This window comes from Balaenoptera musculus, chromosome 10 (genome assembly GCF_009873245.2).
Source record: "Balaenoptera musculus isolate JJ_BM4_2016_0621 chromosome 10, mBalMus1.pri.v3, whole genome shotgun sequence".
Classification (NCBI taxonomy): Eukaryota; Metazoa; Chordata; class Mammalia; order Artiodactyla; family Balaenopteridae; genus Balaenoptera; species Balaenoptera musculus.
Window position 1 is genome coordinate 31,962,961 of NC_045794.1, and position 19,869 is coordinate 31,982,829.

A 19,869-nucleotide genomic window follows, 5' to 3' on the forward strand; every position below is an offset into this window, starting at 1 on the left:
AAAATAAGCTCAAAATGGATTAAAGAGCTAAATGTAAGACCAGAAACCGTAAAATTCCTGTAAGAAAAGATAGGTTGAACACTATTTGACATTTTTTTGGTCTGTTTCCTCAGGCAAAGGAAACAAAAGCAAAAATAAACTAATGGAACCAAATTAAACCTAAAAGCTTTTGCACAGCAAAGAAAATCATTGAAAAAATGAAAAGGTAACCTACTGAGTGGGAGAAAATATGTGCAAATTATATGACAGATAAGCAATTAATATCAAAAATATGTAAACAGTTCATTCAACTCAATAGCAAAAAAAAAAACAACCCAGTAAAAAAATGGGCAGAAGATCTGAATAGCCATTTTTCCAAAAAGACATACAGATGGCCAATAGGCACATGAAAAGATGCTCAACATCACTAATCACTGACAAAGTCAAATCAAAACCACAATGAGATATCACCTCACAGTTGTCAGAATGGCTGTCATCAAAAATACTGCAAATATCAAATGTTGGCAAGGATGTGAAGAAAAGGGAACCCTAGTATATCATTGGTTGGAATGTAAATTAATGCAGCCACTATGGTAAGCAATATGAAGGTCCTCAAAAAACTTAAATCCAGCAATTCCACTCCTATATATATATCTGAAGAAAATAAAAACACTAATTTGAAAAGATGCATGCACTCTAGCATTCATAGCATTATTTATAACAGCCAAGATATGGAAGCAACCTAAATGTCCATCAATAGATGAAGGGACAAAGTAGGTGTAGTATATATATACAATGGAGTATTACTCAGCCATTAAAGAAGGAATGAAATTTTGCCATTTGCAACAATGTGGATGGACCTGGAGGGTATTGTGCTTAGTGAAGTAAGTCAAAGAAAGTCAAATACTTAATGTTACCATTTATATATGGAATAAAATATAAAACAGATGAATGAACATAACAATATAGAAGCAGACTCACAGATATAGAGAACAAACCAGTGGTTGCCAGTGCAGAGAGGGAAAGGGGGTGGAGTAAAATAGGGGTAGGATTAAGAGGTACAGACTGCTATATATAAAATAAATAAACTACAAGGCTATATTGTACAGCATAGGGAATATAGCCAATATTTTATAACTTCTAAAGTGGTAGAATCAATAAAAATATTGAATCACTGTTGTACACCTGAAACTAATATAATATAGTAAATCAACTACACTTCAATTAGAATTAAGTAATAAATAAAATACAATAAATAAACAGATAATACAATTTAAAACTGCCTGGGTGGGAGCCAAATTCCAATCTGATGGTTGGGAATATCCTCTTAGAGAAGATGCCATTTGACCTAGGATATGAGTAATAAGAAGGAGGTCTTTGCAGAGGAGATTCTATCAGGCAGATAAAATAAGTAGCAGAAAGCCTTTATATGAAAAGAGTGCGGTATGCTTTACTTGTAGAAAGGCCAATAGTTCCAGAGCATAGGCTCTGAGTTGAGGAGGAAGAAGTGTGCTGGAGTCATAATAAGAAGGGTCTTATAGATCATAGTAAGGAGTTAAAATTCTTTCTAAGTGTGATAAGAAATCATTGGAAGATAGTAAGGCAGAGAGTGATATCTAATTTATGTTTTTTTTAATTGTTCTGGGTAGACAATGGAATAAAAGTGAAAGCAGAATAGCAAATTAGGAGACCTTTTTTAGTATTTGAGGCAGAATAGCAGATTAGGAGACCTTTTCTAGTATTTGAGGAAGAAACGTTGGTGGCCAACACTAGGTGATAATGGAGATAGAAAGAAGTGGAAAATTTTCTGCAGGCAGAGTTAACAATTTGCAGCTAATTTGGATGTTGGCAATAAATAGAATGGAAGACTGAATCGATTTTGGCTTGAGAAATTGGGGGTTTGGTTGTACCATTTAGTAAATATGGGAAAGTTTCAAAGAAAGGCAGATTTGGGGGTACATAGTAAATGTTCTGTCTTGATTATATTGCATTTGAGAAACCTTTCAGACATTTAGGAGGAGATAGGAAGTTGCACGTATATGTCTAGAGGTTGAGAGAGAGATGAGCTTGAGATAAAATTGTGTGTACTTAAAACCATGGGCCCAGGTGTAAGGTTTAGGGAAGATTCATATATAGAGGAGAGAAGCGTGCTCAGGATCAAGTCCTAAGTCATTCCACCATTTGGAAACTGGGCAGAGGACATGGAGCTAGCAAAGGATGATTAATGAGAAGGAACAACCTGAGAGATAGGAGGAAAGATTATAAGAGATTATGAAATTTAAGAAAAGATATTCAAGAAAGAATTGGAAGGTCAACTCTGTGAAATACTGCAAAGATGTTAAGTTTTAAAAGAGTAAAAAAGTGACATTAGATTTGGCCAAGTGGAGATGATTGATGACCTTGAAAACAGAAGTTTCAAAAGACTGGTGGAGAGAGACATCCAAATGAAGGTTGATGAGAAGAGAATAAAAGATCATTTTATTACCTACCTCCCAGGGTCACAGAGTGCATTAAATGAACCCATGGATGTAAAGTGCATACCATAGTGCCAGGCATACAGTACAAACATCAGAATTAGCCACTGTTGTTGTCACATCATTATCAGTATTATAATTCCCAATGTGATACAGCTTGCAGAATTAAAATTGGATATGGTGACTATCAGTTGCATGTTATTACTTTCACAGCTCCAAGCCAGCCTCCAAGGATCATCAGTTCCATAAGGTCTGGTTCACGCTACATAATCACCTGGGATCATGTGGTTGCACTATCAAATGAATCCACAGTGACAGGATATAAGGTATATAAAAGATTACTAGATTATTTCCCACACAAGCTTCATTCTTACAAAGAGCGACTGATGTTTGTTTTTTTGTTTTGCCAAAACCCATCCAGCTCTCTCTTAATCTAGCTGTGTAGCAGAATCAGATGACATGATAAATTTTGAAATGAGAAACGATCTTCAGTGAATTCTAGAAAAATGCTACGTCAAATGAGCAAGATAGATAGAATAACTGCTTTAAAGAATAGAGTTGTTAGAATAATTAGTGTTTAAAAAAGAGAGAAAGAAAGAATCCATTTTTGTTTGACAATGATTAAGATAGTGTCACCAAGCACACAGTGAATTCTTTGATGTATGAGGTACCCTCTGTAAATGAACAAAAATGGAAAAAAGGTTATTTCTATATATTCTCTATATCACACTATCACAGTTTTCAGTCAACACTAACTTTTAGAAACAGTGTGAAAAAATTTTAATTGCTAGGCAATTTTTAGACTAATTTAATATATTGAAAGAGCCCTCATTTTTTACCTTTTTCATAAAAGACATTCTTTATCTCTATTTTGGTAATTTCAAAAAATAAAGTTTAGATGCTTAAGATGCATCCTCTTGGATCACCCTAAAAATAGATGAAATCAATTCTGTGAATTAAAAATAACATGAATTTTCCAGCTAGTATTACACACAGCTCCCTAAGATTTTTTTTTTAATTAATAAAAGTATATCATTTTTATTTTATTTAATGTTAGGGCATTGGCTCCTTATTGCCAGTTTATTAAATATACATATTTTGAAACTTTTAAAGGTACTCTATAGACCTGATGGCCAGCATGATGGCAAGCTGTATTCAACTCATAAACACTCCATAGAAGTCCCAATCCCCAGGGATGGAGAATATGTTGTAGAGGTTCGTGCACACAGTGATGGAGGAGATGGAGTGGTGTCTCAAGTCAAAATTTCAGGTAAGCCAATCATTTAAGGCACGTTTTAATTAAGTACTCGTAAGTTCTAGGCCCATATGGCTTCTCAAGGGTAAATGTGGGACTGATATTCACACTAATATCAGTATCACTTGTAAGTAGATTTGAAATGGTAAGGATGCCCTGAAACTTGAAACTTCTCCCTTTATAAGTCACAAAAGTACATTTGCAACATATCAGATACCTATTGGTTATTATCTGGACAGCAAAGCACAATTAAAATACCATAATGCATTAAAATGGTACATAATACTAGATCATTAGATAATAATATCCAAACTTCTCTTATATCAAAAGGAAATTCACTGGACAACTATCAGGATTCTTCTCACCCCCTTTTCTTTATCTTACACATATTAATATAATAAGATAGAAAGACAGTAGATGATAGTTCCTTCCTTTACCAGTATGTCTATTTGTCTCAGTATAGCTATTCCTTTTCTGCAGACTCTAATTACTTCTCACAGCATTGGTTAATTTGAAATAAATATTTAAGGCAGTTATTTCTTCCTGTAAAAGTCTACTAATTTTAAAAATTTTGATATTTTCTCTCACCCTGTATGCATGGTATAGTTTAATTATACTGAATTAAAATTGAGGTCATTTTGAGAATTTTATGAGACTATGAAGTGCTAGAAGATGCTAAAACAAAGATGGTAATAATTGATGTAGAAGAAAATTTGGTGATTTATCGCTAAATAGATGAATATGTTACATATGAACCTAAAATAAAAATCCTTTAAAACAATTGCAGTGTTTTTTGTCCAATCATGGTTATCTAAAGAAACTGTTGAATTAACATTAGGAAATGTCAGATGTTAGGTGAATAGTACCATTCTAGACTTTTTAAAATATGTTTGGATTTATTTGCAAATTATTTAAATTATTTGTAGTGAGAAAGCATGTAAATACAAATGGAAATTTTAGGTTTTCTTATAAATTCAAATTATTTACATTGAAAACACTTTTAGTTTAGACATTATTATGTCTTTTTAGAAAATTGCTAAAATATGAAAGGAAAAGAAAATAGTCATATTCCAAATACTCTAACTGCTTAACTAATGTTCAGTGGAATTTACTTTTAGTTACCCTATATACATATATAATTTCATGTGTTGGCTTCTATTGAATATATCGTGTCATGTCCAAATTTTATCAGTTATGTTTTATGAACATCCCCCATGTCATTGAAAACTTTATGTATTTTATTTAAAATTATACATGATATTCTCTCAAACAAATGTACAAAAGTTATCTACCCATTTCAGTTTTTCCTATCATAAATAACACTATTTTGAGTGCATTTTTATAAATGTTTCTGCAGGTTAAATTTAAATAATCTTTCTGCAGGTTAAATTTAAACAATAAGTTAAAGAGTTTTACTTCTATATTTCAAAATTTATTTTAAAATATTTATCAACTTATATTCCTATTATCATTGTGTATGAGTACTAATGTTGCACCACTCCAACATTAGTCTCTTTCTTTTAAGTCATCACTATTTTAATAGAAGAAAATGGCATCTTTTTTATTTTTGAAACTTTTTCTAAATTTTGAACTTTGATAACACACAGCTTCAATAGTTTCACACTTAGCAGGGCTGTTTCACAAAAGGAAATGAGAGGCAAATGTGGATATTATTTTGAGGGTGGTAAAATACAAACGAACTAAATAAAGTACTTTTGAACACTGACCTTCCCTGTCTAAAAGCCAGCTGTGGCACACTGTTGCTCTCTTCATTTTTACCCTTGATTCATTCCTAATGCAAAGCAGAACATAGTTTCTGGAATTTAGACTATAGAAGTTCGTAGCAGGGACAGATGCTGTAGCAGTGACAGTAGCATTAGTACAGTTATAACTAGTGGTGTGCTGGTAAATGTTAAACAATTGACTGTCCTGGGTAGGAGGAAGCCCTGGTTTATAGTGTTTGCCAATTTTTGTGATGTAAATATTTCATCATGTCCGATTTCAAGCTTCCCACATGATGTCACTAAATGTGGAGTTGGAAAGAGGTGGTTAGGAGCACACTGTGATAGGATTGTCACCATACAGATGCAATAGGTATAACCTCAAGAGCACTGATGATAGTTAAAATGTAGTAAATAATTAGGAAGTGAAGAGACTGAATACTTACTACCTTTGTTTTAAACTTTTTCATTTAACTAATAAGTTTACATAATTTCAATTTTAATAACAGTGTTTTCAACAACTCACTCATAAACTTCCTTAAAATGTAATGGTTGCCTTTTGGAAGGTAGTATGGACCAGCTGCAGCACACCAAGTTTATAGTCTGATTGCCCAGTGTAAATAGCCCATGTGCAGAAGACACAGAGTATGATTTTTTAGAAACCTCAAACATAGTTTCCTCTTTTTTTGCTAAGTAATGGAAAATATTCTTATTAATGCAGAATTTCTATTATTTATCTCAATCTGACCATAACAGTACCAAAAAAAAAAAAAAAAAAAACTGTAGAATTAACATTAGGAAATGTCAGATGTTTGATGAATAGCACCATTCTAGAATTGTCTCATTTAAGTTTGGATTTATTTTCAAATTGTTTAAATTATTTGTAGTGAGAAAAGCATTTAAATACAAATGAAAATTTTAGGCTTTCTCATAAGTTTAAAAGACTCCCAGTACTTCCCTTTGTTTCAGTTTTCATGCCTAAAATATGTAGCCATGAATATAATACACTGCTACATTTTCATATTTATATGCATTATGCTGTCATTCATTCATTCAACAAATATACATTAAATGCCTAAAATATGTGAGGCATAGTTTACATACTTAAAATGTGCTACCGTTTGTATATTTCCAGATGCCTTCGAGTCCACATCACTATCATTCCTCACTGGCTCTATTACAATTCTAAAAATTTTTTAGGCTTCCAGTTTTGACTTCCTATAGTCCATTCCCTATGCAGCAGCCAGACTGATCCTTTCAAACATGTCAAATTATATAACTCTCCTCTTAGAAAGATATCCTATAAAATGAATTCTAAATTCCTCACCACCTACCTTTATAATCTGGCCCTGCCAAACTCTCTCCCCTCAGTTAATTGATTTCACCCTTGGTCCATTGACCTCTTTTTGCTTCTTGAACATACCAACATTATTCGTATTACCTTTAACCACCTGTACTTTTTCTTGCTGCTGCCTGGGATTCTCTGGCTCTTGGCACAGCAGATCATTCTTGTCATTTTTGTTTCTGCTCAGATGTCACCTTCTCAATGAAGAATTATTATACAGCCATCAATGTAAGATAACCCTCTACTCCAATGTTTTGTCATATTGTGTCACTTTTTAAATTTATTCATAATATTTATAGCTATTTAGAATTATCTTATTAGTTTATACTGTTTATTATCTATCTTTATCTTTACTTGAATGTAAGCTCTGAGGGAGCAAATTCTTGCCTGCCTTGTTCAACCCTTGAATCCCCAGCACTCAGAGTACATATCTGGCACATAACGGTTTTAACAAATAATTCTTGAATGAATTCATGATTTCTGTATAGAATAAGAATAATTTGGCAAATTAAACTATAATTTAGATGTCTAGAATGTTGATATGCTTTCCCATTGGGTACATGATTTACATTATGACATACTCACCCACAATTTGATTCTTACAAAGATTAAGACAGTATTAGAGATATTCTAGAAAACTTATTAGACATGGTAATCTGTAACTCCACTTATCTCTGACCTGAACACTGTCATCTGCTGTCTTAATAAATTGTTCCCTATCAGATGTTTATAGTTCACAGTGAGGCAAACATAATACTGTAAATGTTTCGTCACAAACATACTATGTCTAATACATTCTATATTGTCTTTTAAGAATCTTTTGTTTTTATAGATCATTGTGTGTTAAATTAAGAATCTGGTGAAATAGCTACAATATTTTAAATATAAATTTTAATAAATTAATTTAGCTTATGACATATTCACTTATAAATGTTAGAATATAGATTAACAAGGATCTTTGGTCATAAATAAATGTCCACAGAGAAGCGTGTATTTCATTACTAATGTGTGAATGTACATATTTTGAGCTTTTATTTTTCTTTTAGTTTTAAACACACTATAGCTATCTTAGTCAAATGAAGACTTTCAAAGACATTTTAGAGTCTGGACTTCTTCCTGAGGGCAAAAAGTAGTCATTTGACATCTTTAAGGTGGGAGTAATATGATCAGATATTTGCACTTGAAAAATCACTTTTGTGATTATGGAAAATATATATAGTAGGGGAGTAGATATAAGGAGATGAATTACAAGGTTATTGTCATAGAAGGATTAAGATGATGATGGTCTGGACTGGAAAGTGGGTAGTGGTAAAGTCTAGGGTAGGTTCTAAAAGAACAAGGCATCTTTTCCACTTGATTTAAACGTACTATATATTTATTTTGTTGACTTCATGTCTTCGAATAAATCTGTAATTTATCCTGATGTCACCATAGATGATGTAATCTAAACATTTAACCTACTATTTTTGGTAACTCCAAGCTATTAAATTAAACTCTATATATAACCAAAGCCACTGACTTCAACACTGATGAAAAACACTTTTTTTTTCACTTTGTCCTTTCTTCCCAGTAGCAGAAGACAAAGGGCTAGGAAACCAGTCTTTAGGTGGAATCTTTAGATGTTTGATTCCATTACTCACATGCTCCCTTCTCCATTACCCGTGTAAGTAGTGTGGTATAAAAGGAACAAGAGGATAGTCGGAATGTTTAGATTTAATTCATGCTTTATGAAATTAAAATTCATAAAGAATTAATGTCAGCAATTTTGCAAATATATCCTTGGTAAGCATTTTCAAAAACCAAAAATAGTTTGAGCATCTAATTTTGTACAATAACCTGTATATAGAAGGAGAGGGTAATATGCATGGTGGTCTTAGGTTTACTTTATCCTGCCTTCTTTAATGACAGGATGCTATATAATTAAGTGATCCCCAAATCTGTAACTTTGTAAATGTCCTGTATCATTTGGAAAAATAGATTTCCATAAATAAATTAACTACTAACCTAAAATTTTGAAATGGTATATTATATGACAATAATGTTACAGTTGCATGCCATTCTTATAGGTCCACCATCATAACTTTAAAGTCTTGTATTTGTGATTATGACACAATCAGATACTATCATTCAGGAAATGCTATCACCATAACTATTTTGAAATTATCAAATATTTTGTTTTACTTTGCTACATGTTGTGTGGGATTCAAGAGTTTAAGAGAGTGAATTCAACCTCTGTATTTCTAGGCTGATAAGTAGCTTACATTCAAAATTACCTCTAAAATATAAATTCCTTTTATTACCATTCAGTCCTGACTACACACTTAAAACCTTTCCAAATGTAAAGCAGTACTTGGCATTCCTCGTTTTACAAAAAGCATGAAAAAGGATGATAAGTTATCTGAACAAACTAATATTTTTTCACATTTCTAAATTTGACTTAGGACAGTGACTCACTGCCTTGATTTTTGTTAATGTAGCTCTATAAATGACTCAGGGTTATTTCAGCAGTTGATGGACAGGGCTAGGAACTCCCAGCAAAGGGAGTTCTCAGAGGTTTACTTACTCTTCAGAAGCTTTGAGCAGTAGTTCTGGAAGCGGATTTTGCCACTTTGTCAAGCCATGGATGGCATCTCTGTGTCTAAATTAACTCGGGTTCTCCTGAATCATCCCCAATGTTTTTTTTAGCTACTAGTAAATTCACACAACAGTCCCAACATAATTTGTTCTTTTACTTAGATTCAGACATAATTTGATAGGAAAATTAATCAGGGGAATACATTATAAAAATAGAAGGGAAAATTAAAAATAATCCTCCAAGATTTACTTACTACCAAAATAATTTTGGTTTATAAAATTTGGTCTTAGTCTCTGAAGCTATACTTTAGTGTTACAATGTGCAAATAGTTTTTTCCTCTGATAAATAAACCTTACTCTTAAAATATTCCATATTTGTATAATACTTTTGCTCTCCAGGAAATTGATTCATTCAATAAACATCTACTGAACACCTACAATATGTCAGGCATTCTGCTAGGTTACTGGTTACAATAATTGGCAAGCCCTTCTGAAGCTTACATGCAGCAACATGGATAGACCTAGAAATTATCATATAAGTGAACTAAGTCAGACAGAGAAAGACAAGTATCATATGATATCACTTATATGTGGAATCTAAAATATGATACAAATGAACTTACTTACAAAACAGAAAAAGGCTCACAGACATAGAGAACAAACTTATGGTTACCAAAGGGGAAAGGGGGTGAGGGAGGGATAAACTAGGAGTTTGGGATTAACAGATACACAGTACTCTATATAAAATAGATAAACAACAAGTAACTACTGTATAGCACAGGGAACTATATTCAGTCTCTTGTAATAAACTATAATGGAAAAAAATATAAAACTATATATATATAAAACTGAATGACCTTGCCATACACCAGCAGCTAAAACAACATTGTAAATCAATTTAAAAAAAATAAGAAAACTAGTAGATATCTGGAAAATAAAGAACTAACACCAAATAATAAAGTTTATTTATATTTAGCTTTATTAAGGATTATAAGGAAAATATAAGTGGCTAATATAGAGAATAAAAGAGATAAAACTGATTTAAATGAGATGATCAGTTCAAGCATCCCTTAAGTAGGAAATGTTTGGGCTGAAGCCTAAAGAAAAGGAACTAGCCAGACCACTCAAGTGGGGCTAAGAGTCCCAGGTACAGGGAAGGAGCCTGACATGTTCAAGGAGACCAGTGTGACCATTACGTAGAGATGTGGGATGAGTTGGAGAGATGAGAGGGGCAAAGCCATGAATGGCCTTGATTCCATCTCAGACTCATCTCATACCCTTCTCCTCTCATTTTAACTCTCTCCCTCATCCCATCCTTAAAGGCTTTTGTCAGAAATTTGTACCTTATTCTATGTTCAATGGGAAAACATTGAGGAGCCTTTAGGAGATGAGTGATGCAATCTGATTTAAGATCATTTTTGCTATAGTGCAGAAAATAAATTGAAGTGGAACAAAACGGGTATTTGTGGGGCTGGTGAGAAAAGAGAAAGTCTGAAACCCAATCAACACAAGCAGATTCTTCTTCAGAAAGAATCGATATATAGGATAGTTTAGTTTTTTCTTGCTCTGCAAAGCAAAGCAAATTACAAGATCTTTTTGAGGATAAATGACTAAAGAAGACATTATATACTATTCAGAGGGTAAAAATGTACATTTTAGAATGTTTCTTGTAAGAATTTTCAGGTGGAATATAAAAGTTAGAGATAAAAATATTATAAAAGTATTCATAGGCTTGCGGGAGGAAAATGTCTAGACCATCTTGTGCAACTCCTTCCCAAGGGCTGGAATTCTCTGCAGGACATTGATGACTTTTGCTCTCAACATCAGCTTAAACACTGTTGGTGATAAGGAGGGAATTCACCCATTTTACAAGCAGCCCTTAGACAATCAATAGCTTTAATCAACAGATTACAGATCTCTGATCAATTCTATAATGATTGGGGCTTCCCTGGTGGCGCAGTGGTTGAGAATCTGCCTGCCAATGCAGGAGACACGGGTTCCAGCCCTGGTCTGGGAAGATCCCACATGCCACGGAGCAACTGGGCCAGTGAGCCACAATTACTGAGCCTGCGCGTCTGGAGCCTGTGCTCTGCAACAAGAGAGGCCGCGATGGTGAGAGGCCCGCGCACCGCGATGAAGAGTGGTCCCCACTTGCCGCAACTAGAGAAAGCCCTTGCACAGAAACGAAGACTCAACACAGTCATAAATAAATAAATAAATAAATAAAAGAACGTGAATTTCTTAAAAAAAAAAAAAAAAAAGACTGCAGTTTCAAGGCTTTATTGCTAAAAAAAAAAAAAAATTCTATAATGATTGAACTAGTTTCCAATAAAATCAGGATCAACCCACATATACTATAAAATTCTTTCCTCTCTCTCTTCTGTCAGTGAAAGATGGTGCAGCTTTCAGGAAAAATGAAACCTCTCTGGATAATTTAATCAAGTATTAGAGTCTTAAAAAAGAAAACCTTTTATAAGAACTGTGAGAATGAATGTCTGTTGGCTTTAAGAAAAGCAAAATAGTTGAAAGGAACCCCCACTGATGTGCCATCTGCTTGCGGTCCCAAAGTAGGGGATCCACAGATGAATCCCAAAGGCAGTGGCACCACCTTCCTTTGATATCAGCTGAGGCCCACAGTCCTGCCTACCACAGCCAGAGCAGCAGTGGCTTCTGCTTTTCTATGACCTTCCAGTTCACCCCCCTAGTGCCTCTCAGTGGCAAGAGAATCTAGGAAATATTGTTTTCACATTTTTACCCCAGAGATAGTCAGGAGATCATAGCGAGCAAGAAGAATGGTGCTGAAATTCCAAGAAAAATACGTCCTTCTCCAAAAATAAGTAGGTTTACATCAAAACTAACAAGAAGAACCAACCTAAATATGGATTTTTAGGGAAAGTTAAATTAAATAAAAGAGAGACAATAAATATGTTTTAACTTCTAAACTGACTTCATGATATAGAAATTCATATTATTAGAAGCACCATTAAAATTATAGGATAAGAGAAGCTGCAGATATTAAAGCTATATCATGAAAATATCTAAAAGGGAGATTTGCCCAAGATATGGAAAATAATTATTAATATCACCTGATCACTAGGACTCACAGATAACAACGTGGCTACTATATTTAGTCACTCCCCATATTTCCTTTCTCAGTATTATGATAACATCATAATGGATATTATTGTATACAGACCTTTTTTCTGAATTTCCAAGTTTTTCTTAGAAAAGATTCCTAGAAGTGGAAATACAGGATTAAAGGGCAGGACCTTTCAAAGACTTGGCAAACACTTGACAATTGCCAAATTGCTATCCAAATAACGATGCCCACATTTTATCATTAAACAAGTCTTTTTTTTTTACTAGCATCTTGCTATTCAAAAAATTTTCATTAATTAAGCAAAGATATTATCTCATAATTTTTATTATTTAATTACTATTGAGATGAATGTATTAACGTTTAATAGCGATTTAGTTTCAGTTCTATGGAGTTCTGTTTATATTCTTTTTTGTTTGCTATTAATAACTTTCTTTAAATTTTTATGACCAATTTATAAAGCAAGATTTTTAACATTTTCATGCCGTATTTGTAGCAAATATTTTTCAAACTTGTATTTAAATGCTATTGACACTAGATTGATATGTTTTATTTTTAAGCAAAATAATGAATAGTTATAAAAATTCTCAAATACTTAATGTACATAAACAAGAAGTAATAGAATAATAGATACAATGTAAGTTTATTTATATGAATTTCAAAAAGAATATAATAAAGCAACCTTTAAAGAGGTACATATATGACATGTAAAACTTCCCCCAAAAGAGAATGATTAACACAAAATTCAGCACAGTGTTGTGAGGGGTAATCAGGAAGAGGTTTATAGGATGGTAACAATGTTATCAATATTTGTTTGCCTGCTGATAAGTATACAGGTGTTTTCTGTTGTTTTTAAATAGTATTTTTTAAAATACTAATTTACATAATTTATTTCAAAGTTGTAAGACTAAAAAGGGGTTTGACGAAATTGAAGAGTGGAGAAAGACTATTGAATTTGGTATTTTATAGGTCTGTATTGGTTGGCTAGGCCTGCCATAACAAAGTATCACAGACTGGTTTAAACAACAGAAATGTATTTTCTTTCAATTCTGAAGACTATAAGTCTGAGATGAAGGTGTTGGCAGGTTTGGCTTCTTTGGAGGCCTCTCTTTTTGGCTTGTAGATGGCCATTTTCTCCCTCTGTCCTCACATGGTCTTCCCTCTGTGTAGGTCTGTGTCCTAATTTCCCCTTCTTATAAGAACACCACTCATATTGGACTAGAGCCCACCCCAATAACCTATTTTAACTTAATTACCTCTTTAAAGACTCTGTCTCCCAATACAGTCACATTATGAGGTACTAAGTATTAGGGCTTCAACATATGAATTTTCAGCGGTAAAATTCAGCCCATAATAAAATCATTGGTAATTTCAAGAGAAAAACTTCCATAAAATAGTGTGGGTGAAAGTCTTATTTCTCTAAGCAAACCACACAGAACTTACATACTATAGGGAGGAGGTAAAATCAAGCTATTGATATATAACATTTTGTCAGATAGAGATGATGTATGAAGAAAATAAAGCAGAGGCAAGTGGGTAAGGAGGGATGGAAGAGGGCTAGAGCCTATGTTTTCTTTTTCTTTTTTTTCCCATGGAAAGGCATTTTATTTTAAACATAGCAGTGTGTACATGTCAATTCCAAACTCCCAGTCTATCCCTCCCCTCCACCTTTCCCGCCTGGTAATCATAAATTCATTCTCTAAGTTTGTGAGTCTGTTCCTGTTTTGTAAATAAGCTCATTTGTATCATATTTTTTTAAGATTCTGCATATAAGTGATATCATATGATATTTGTCTTTCTCTGTCTGACTTACTTCATTTAGTATGATAATCTCCAGGTCCATCCAGGTTGCTGCAAATGGCATTATTTCATTCTTTTTAATGGTTGAGTAATATTCCATGGTACATATGTACCACATCTTCTTTACCCATTCATCTGTTGATGGACATTTAGGTTGCTTCCATGTCTTGGCTATTGTAAACAGTGTTGCAATGGACATTAGGGTACATGTATCCTTTCAAAACATGTTTTTCAGTAAGAGTAGCAGGAAAAGCCTGCTCTGATGGAGTAACAGTGGAAAAGAAAATCAAATGAAGTGAGGAAGTTGTCCATGCAGTAATCTGGAAAGAAAAGTATTTCTACAAGAACATTAAAAAGCCCCAAGAAAGGAGTAGGTTTGAATGTTCAATGTTCCAGCAAGGAGACCAGTGTGACTGGGGCCGAGCAAGCCATGGGGAGAGTGGGCACAACGAGTCTGGAGAGGTAGATAGGACCTGAATCATAACAAGGTTAAGGACTTTGGAATTTACTCTAAATGTGACAAGAAACTATTGAAGTATTTTAAAATGTGGACTGATATGATCAGATTTATATTATACAAGTTGTATGTTTGCTATTCTTTGGAAGGAAGCAGAAATCCTGTGAATTGTGGGGAAAATCTCTGTAAGTATCAGAAAATAAGGAGGGCAGGAAATAGCAGCCAAAAGGTGATAATCCAAGTAAGAGATGAAGTCAGCTCTGACTAGTGTGGTCACCGTAGAAGAAGTGAGAAATAGTTATAGTCAGGATTTATTTGGAAGAAGACCTAACAATATTTTCTGATGATAAGGGGTGTGAAAAAGGAATTGGCATAACTCTTAGGAATTTAGATTAACCAATGGAATCATCTACTTAAATGGCCAACAGAATATCTACTTAACAGAATCATCTACTGAAAATAGATAACTGGGGAAAATAATTAGGAGTTCAAATTTTGACATGCTAGCTCATGCTACATCTATTAGACATCCAGGTGTATATAGATTAAAAAAAAAATTGTCTAGCAAAACTGAGAATCCAGCTGAGATCAGATAATAAATTTGTCAGAGAACCACTTGGCATAATTGTATAAGTATCTACAACCCATACCAACCTGATACAGAAATAGAGATAGCAGATTGTTGTTGGTGTTGCCCAAAGTTACTGTTAATATAATAGGAGATCAAGGGAAAAAAGGATTCATTACTTCTAGTTTAAGAAAAATTTAAATAGCTGGACAGAGAGTTTGTATCTATTAGAATATTTTCAGCTGTCAGTAACAAACTCTCAACTCAAAATTGCTTGAGAGATAGGTAGGCCTTATGTCTTTCGTGAAATCAGTGTCTCAAACATATAATCAAGGACCAGTTTCCCCCTCCCCCCTCCCCAGCTTTCTCTACTTGGGAGGTCTCAGAATCAGGTTCATTCTAAGGCTCATCTAAGGCTCTCTGTGGTATCAAGATGGCTGCCGCAGTGCTAGGAATTATTACAAAGAGGCCTGATGATGTCCAAGAAAGAAGGGGTCTCTCTCTTTTGAAACTCTATTCTTAAAATGAAGGACCTTTCCCAGAAGGCCCTCAGAAAGTATTTCCCATATTGTCTAGAACTGAGTCACAAGTCTACCCTTAAATAAATAATATGGCATTTCCATGATCGCTCAATGTGATAAAATTTACCACAAATCTGAGGATGGTAAAATCTTCCTTGAGGAATGAACATCTGAACAAAAAATGGAGACTGTATTCACAAGGAAGCAAAGAGAAAAAGATTTCTGCTTAATATTAAAAGTTAAATAGCCAGGTAAATAAATGTGGATATAGGAAAAGGAAGAAGAAGAAACTAGGTCAAAGAGCAACTTCATAAAAATGCAGAAGAAGAGAGGGGAAAGTTATAGGAAGGATAGAAAGTTAGCTTCAAAAGCAGAAAATTTAGGCAGGGTTATTTTTTATTTAGGTAATAAGCGGTGATCACCAACATGGATCCTGAGACTAAAACAAAGATTTATGATGTCAAACAAGTAACCAAAGAGTATGTCAATAAACTAAGTTGAGAGAACTCTAATCCAAAGTCAGTAAACACAAGTTTATCCTTAAAATTATATATTTGTCACTACCACTGTTAAAGAACATATAAGTAGGTAAATAGGCATAGGAACAGTTTAAGTTATTACTGTCACAGGAGAATTCTACATGTTTTTGCTTTGTTTTGCATTTTAGATTATATACTCCACAATACTTAAATCTGTGAGACAATCCCTTCCCCTCAAGAGCTGCATTTGGTGGTATTTTCTACATTTAGTAAATTATACTAGGAGGATGGAATCTGGAAAGAATACTGTTGATGTAACTAAAATTGGAACCTAGCTTGAGAAGGGATTTCCATATGTAATAAGTGCTTTCCAAAGCAGAGTCGTAAATTAAGGAATTTAACATTTTTGAAGAATGTAAGTACATTGAAGAAGTTTCAGAAAATGAACCAATGGTGCATTCAAAATGGGCTTTCTTTTTCTGAATTTTGGGTATCAGCAAAATTACAGTCTTACTAAATAGTAATCTGTTTATTTTACCTTGTTTGCATAATACCAAGTTTAGTGGAATACAAAGTTTCAACAAATATTATAATGGGTCATAATATTATGCATCAACAAATTAGTCATAAGATGGGTAATCTTGTGCAATGGTATATCTTAAATATATAGTTTTAATTATTAGTAAACTCAATTTTGCATTTTATGAATGTTTATATATTGGTGGCTTAAAAGATTACATTAAGATATCTGTTCTGTACACTCAAATGGGTTGGAAATATTCTATAATTCTAAGGAAGGAATATTAGGATAAATGTACCTCCCCTCAAATTATAAGATATTACTTTATATTCTCTCCTGAAAGAAGAGCAACAAATAAGTGAATTAAAATAATTATATTATCTTAAAATGATATATACATCAACCATTAAAACACCATTTCAAAATTAATTTTCCTATGAAAAATTATAGGCTCTCTTGAAATTTGTAATCTTCTTAGGAAAATATAGAGGCAATTGTCTGTGCTGAGAAAGAGAGTTGGGTTTTAAATTTTCTCTCCTGAGGTTTGACACTTATTCACTGTAACATAAATCTGAAAACCATTTAGAAAAGAAAATGAGTTTGTTATTTTTAAAAATAAAATCCTACAAAATTCTCACAAGTAGAACAGGAAACCTTTAGTGCTCCAATAAGAGAGAATATAACTCTTAAACTGGAAAGTGATATATCAACATATTAAAATGGTCCATTTGATACTACATTAGGGACCAGCTTTAGTGATTGATGAAGGAATGTTTAGGTCTCAAAGTACTTCTCATAGTTGAGTACGGCTAAAAGCCAGATTCTTTGGTAGGTTATTCACAGAATAAACACAATGTAATGAAGCAAATGACATTCCAAGGGCACTTTCTACAGACACCTTCTGCAAAATGAGCCAGATAAAGAGAAAATAAATCATTTGGAACATAATCCAAGAGTATGAATTTCTCCACCCAGTAGTCTTTCTTCTACAACCTATCACTCCAGGCAGACCCTGAATAATTGCCTCTCATCTCTAAAGCAAATCGCCAGCCTTCCTCCCGTGGCTGTGAGAAGCAGAAACAGGGAAGGGTGTTTGTTGTACATTACAGAGGACTCAGGAAGAGTCAAGGATACTGTAGATTACAAAGGAGTAGTGCAACAAGACACTTAGCCCAGAGTCATTGCCTCAAAGTCTAGATATACCTGGAAGTTCTGAAATCTTTGGATATCAACATGTGTGGAGATGATCCTTCCAATGTCCTGGCCTCTTAATTCCTGTTTCTTGGTGATCTTGCCCTCTGCCTGCCTCAGCCACCCACCCATGATTACAGTCTAGACAGGGCTTCACAGACTTGAATGTGAATTAGAACTTGAGTGGTCCTTGAAACTTGACTGAGAAAGAATTAATAAAAAATTTTATTAATTTCTAAGTAAAATTTATGATTTCTTCAAATATGAATTTAAGCTACAAATCAGTATCACCAGTAACAATCCCAGATATTCTCATATAATAGTTCACCTGTTGCAATATCGCTTCTTCAAAAAATATATTTATTAGACTGTATCCTAGTTCTTATTATGTAATGTTCTAATAAGCACACTATTTCGTGTGTTAACAAACATATATTTGTTTTCTTGATATTTTAAACATGCATTTTAATATAATGTGTTTCCTTTTAACTCTATGTATTGTATTTTATGTATGTAAAAGCATTATTTTCAGTGTTCTCAGAGATTCACAGGATGCCAAGGTGTCTATGACACAAATATCCTCGCAAATCTTGGCTTTACCAATAGCTACAAAAAATTAAAAATTTAAATTTAAGCTTTTATTCTCTGACCACTAACTGTTATCTTTCCAGTTTATTCCTTCAAATCTCCTTCCATCTCCAACAGTTCTTTCACCCTCCCCCACCCAGACCTGCCATTGACCCTATCACTTGTTTTCCTTTACCTCATTCTCCTTGATGTCCTCAGTTGAGTCCTTAAAGAGCTCAGATTCCATAGTTCATAATTAAAACCACTGTACCTTGCCTCATTCTCTCTTTATGCTCCTCACATGGTTGAATCCAAATTTTGATTAAACACAACTTTCCTCATATTTTATGCCTGCATACAAGCAGAACTCCATGTGCTCCCACCAAGATCTCCTCTTCAATCCCCATCCCCAGCATTCACTACTTCCCCAGCACTATTGCCTGGAGATCCTCAAGTCTAACAGATTAATACTACCCTGTGCCCCATTTTCTGGCATCATTTCTGTCCAAACTTAATTCTTAAAACCTTCCTACTCTGCCTCTGGAATTCATTATCAGTCATCAGTAGTCTCCTATAATATTCATCTCTTCACTGAATGTTTCCTTTACCTTCTTAATTTATCAGAAACCTTACTTCCGCCCCCCCCCCCCCACACCGCCACTCCCAATGATGTTGCTCCTCCTGCAGTCTCTTCATACACCTTGAACACTGGGCCTCGTGGCAAGATAGGTGCTCTCCTTCCTTCCTGATGATGCTTCCATTGTATCCTCCTTCTTTCTTGCCCCAAGTTCCCTGCTTAGAACCTCATATCATCTGCTTCTCTCACTTATTTCCCCTTCCTGAAGCTGTCTATGAGTACCTGAGATCTTTCCTACTCATTCCTTGAAGATTTTGGTGCACAGATCACTGGCACTCTCTCCAACACTTCTTCTCTCCTACCTTTTGCTGATTTCCATATACATGTCGATGATCCTTACATCACACTGTCCTCTCAGATCTTTGAAACACTTACTCCAATTTGTGTTGCCCTTGCCATGGCTCCACTTTTACCCTTATCACTGCTGTCTTCATAATCTCAAATATTCTCGTCTCTGAAAGACACCTATCTTTCTTCTCATTTTTTTTAGTACTCAGATTCCTGAAATATTTTGACACACCAGGAACCACAAACCCTTTATCTCACCACTTTTCCTATGTCCCCTACCTTTCTCAATCTCTCCATATCTAACTGAAATCGTACAGCCGTAAATTATCATTACTCCTTGGCGTACATACCGGTACCCTTTTACTTCTCTCACTTCATCATACTCACTTGGAAAAA

The 19,869-nt window shown here is 34.0% G+C and overlaps 1 protein-coding gene across 4 annotated transcripts in view; it reads left to right on the forward strand.

The window, feature by feature from the left end:
* CNTN1 (contactin 1) overlaps positions 1-19,869 on the forward strand; it is a 358,325-nt gene that overhangs the window by 319,300 nt on the left and 19,156 nt on the right. For all 4 annotated transcript variants that reach the window (XM_036867147.1, XM_036867145.1, XM_036867146.1 and 1 more), the window contains 2 exons: positions 2,667-2,779; positions 3,567-3,723. In XM_036867147.1, the coding sequence (XP_036723042.1) occupies positions 2,667-2,779; positions 3,567-3,723 (270 nt within the window). The remainder of the gene's footprint in view (positions 1-2,666; positions 2,780-3,566; positions 3,724-19,869) is intronic.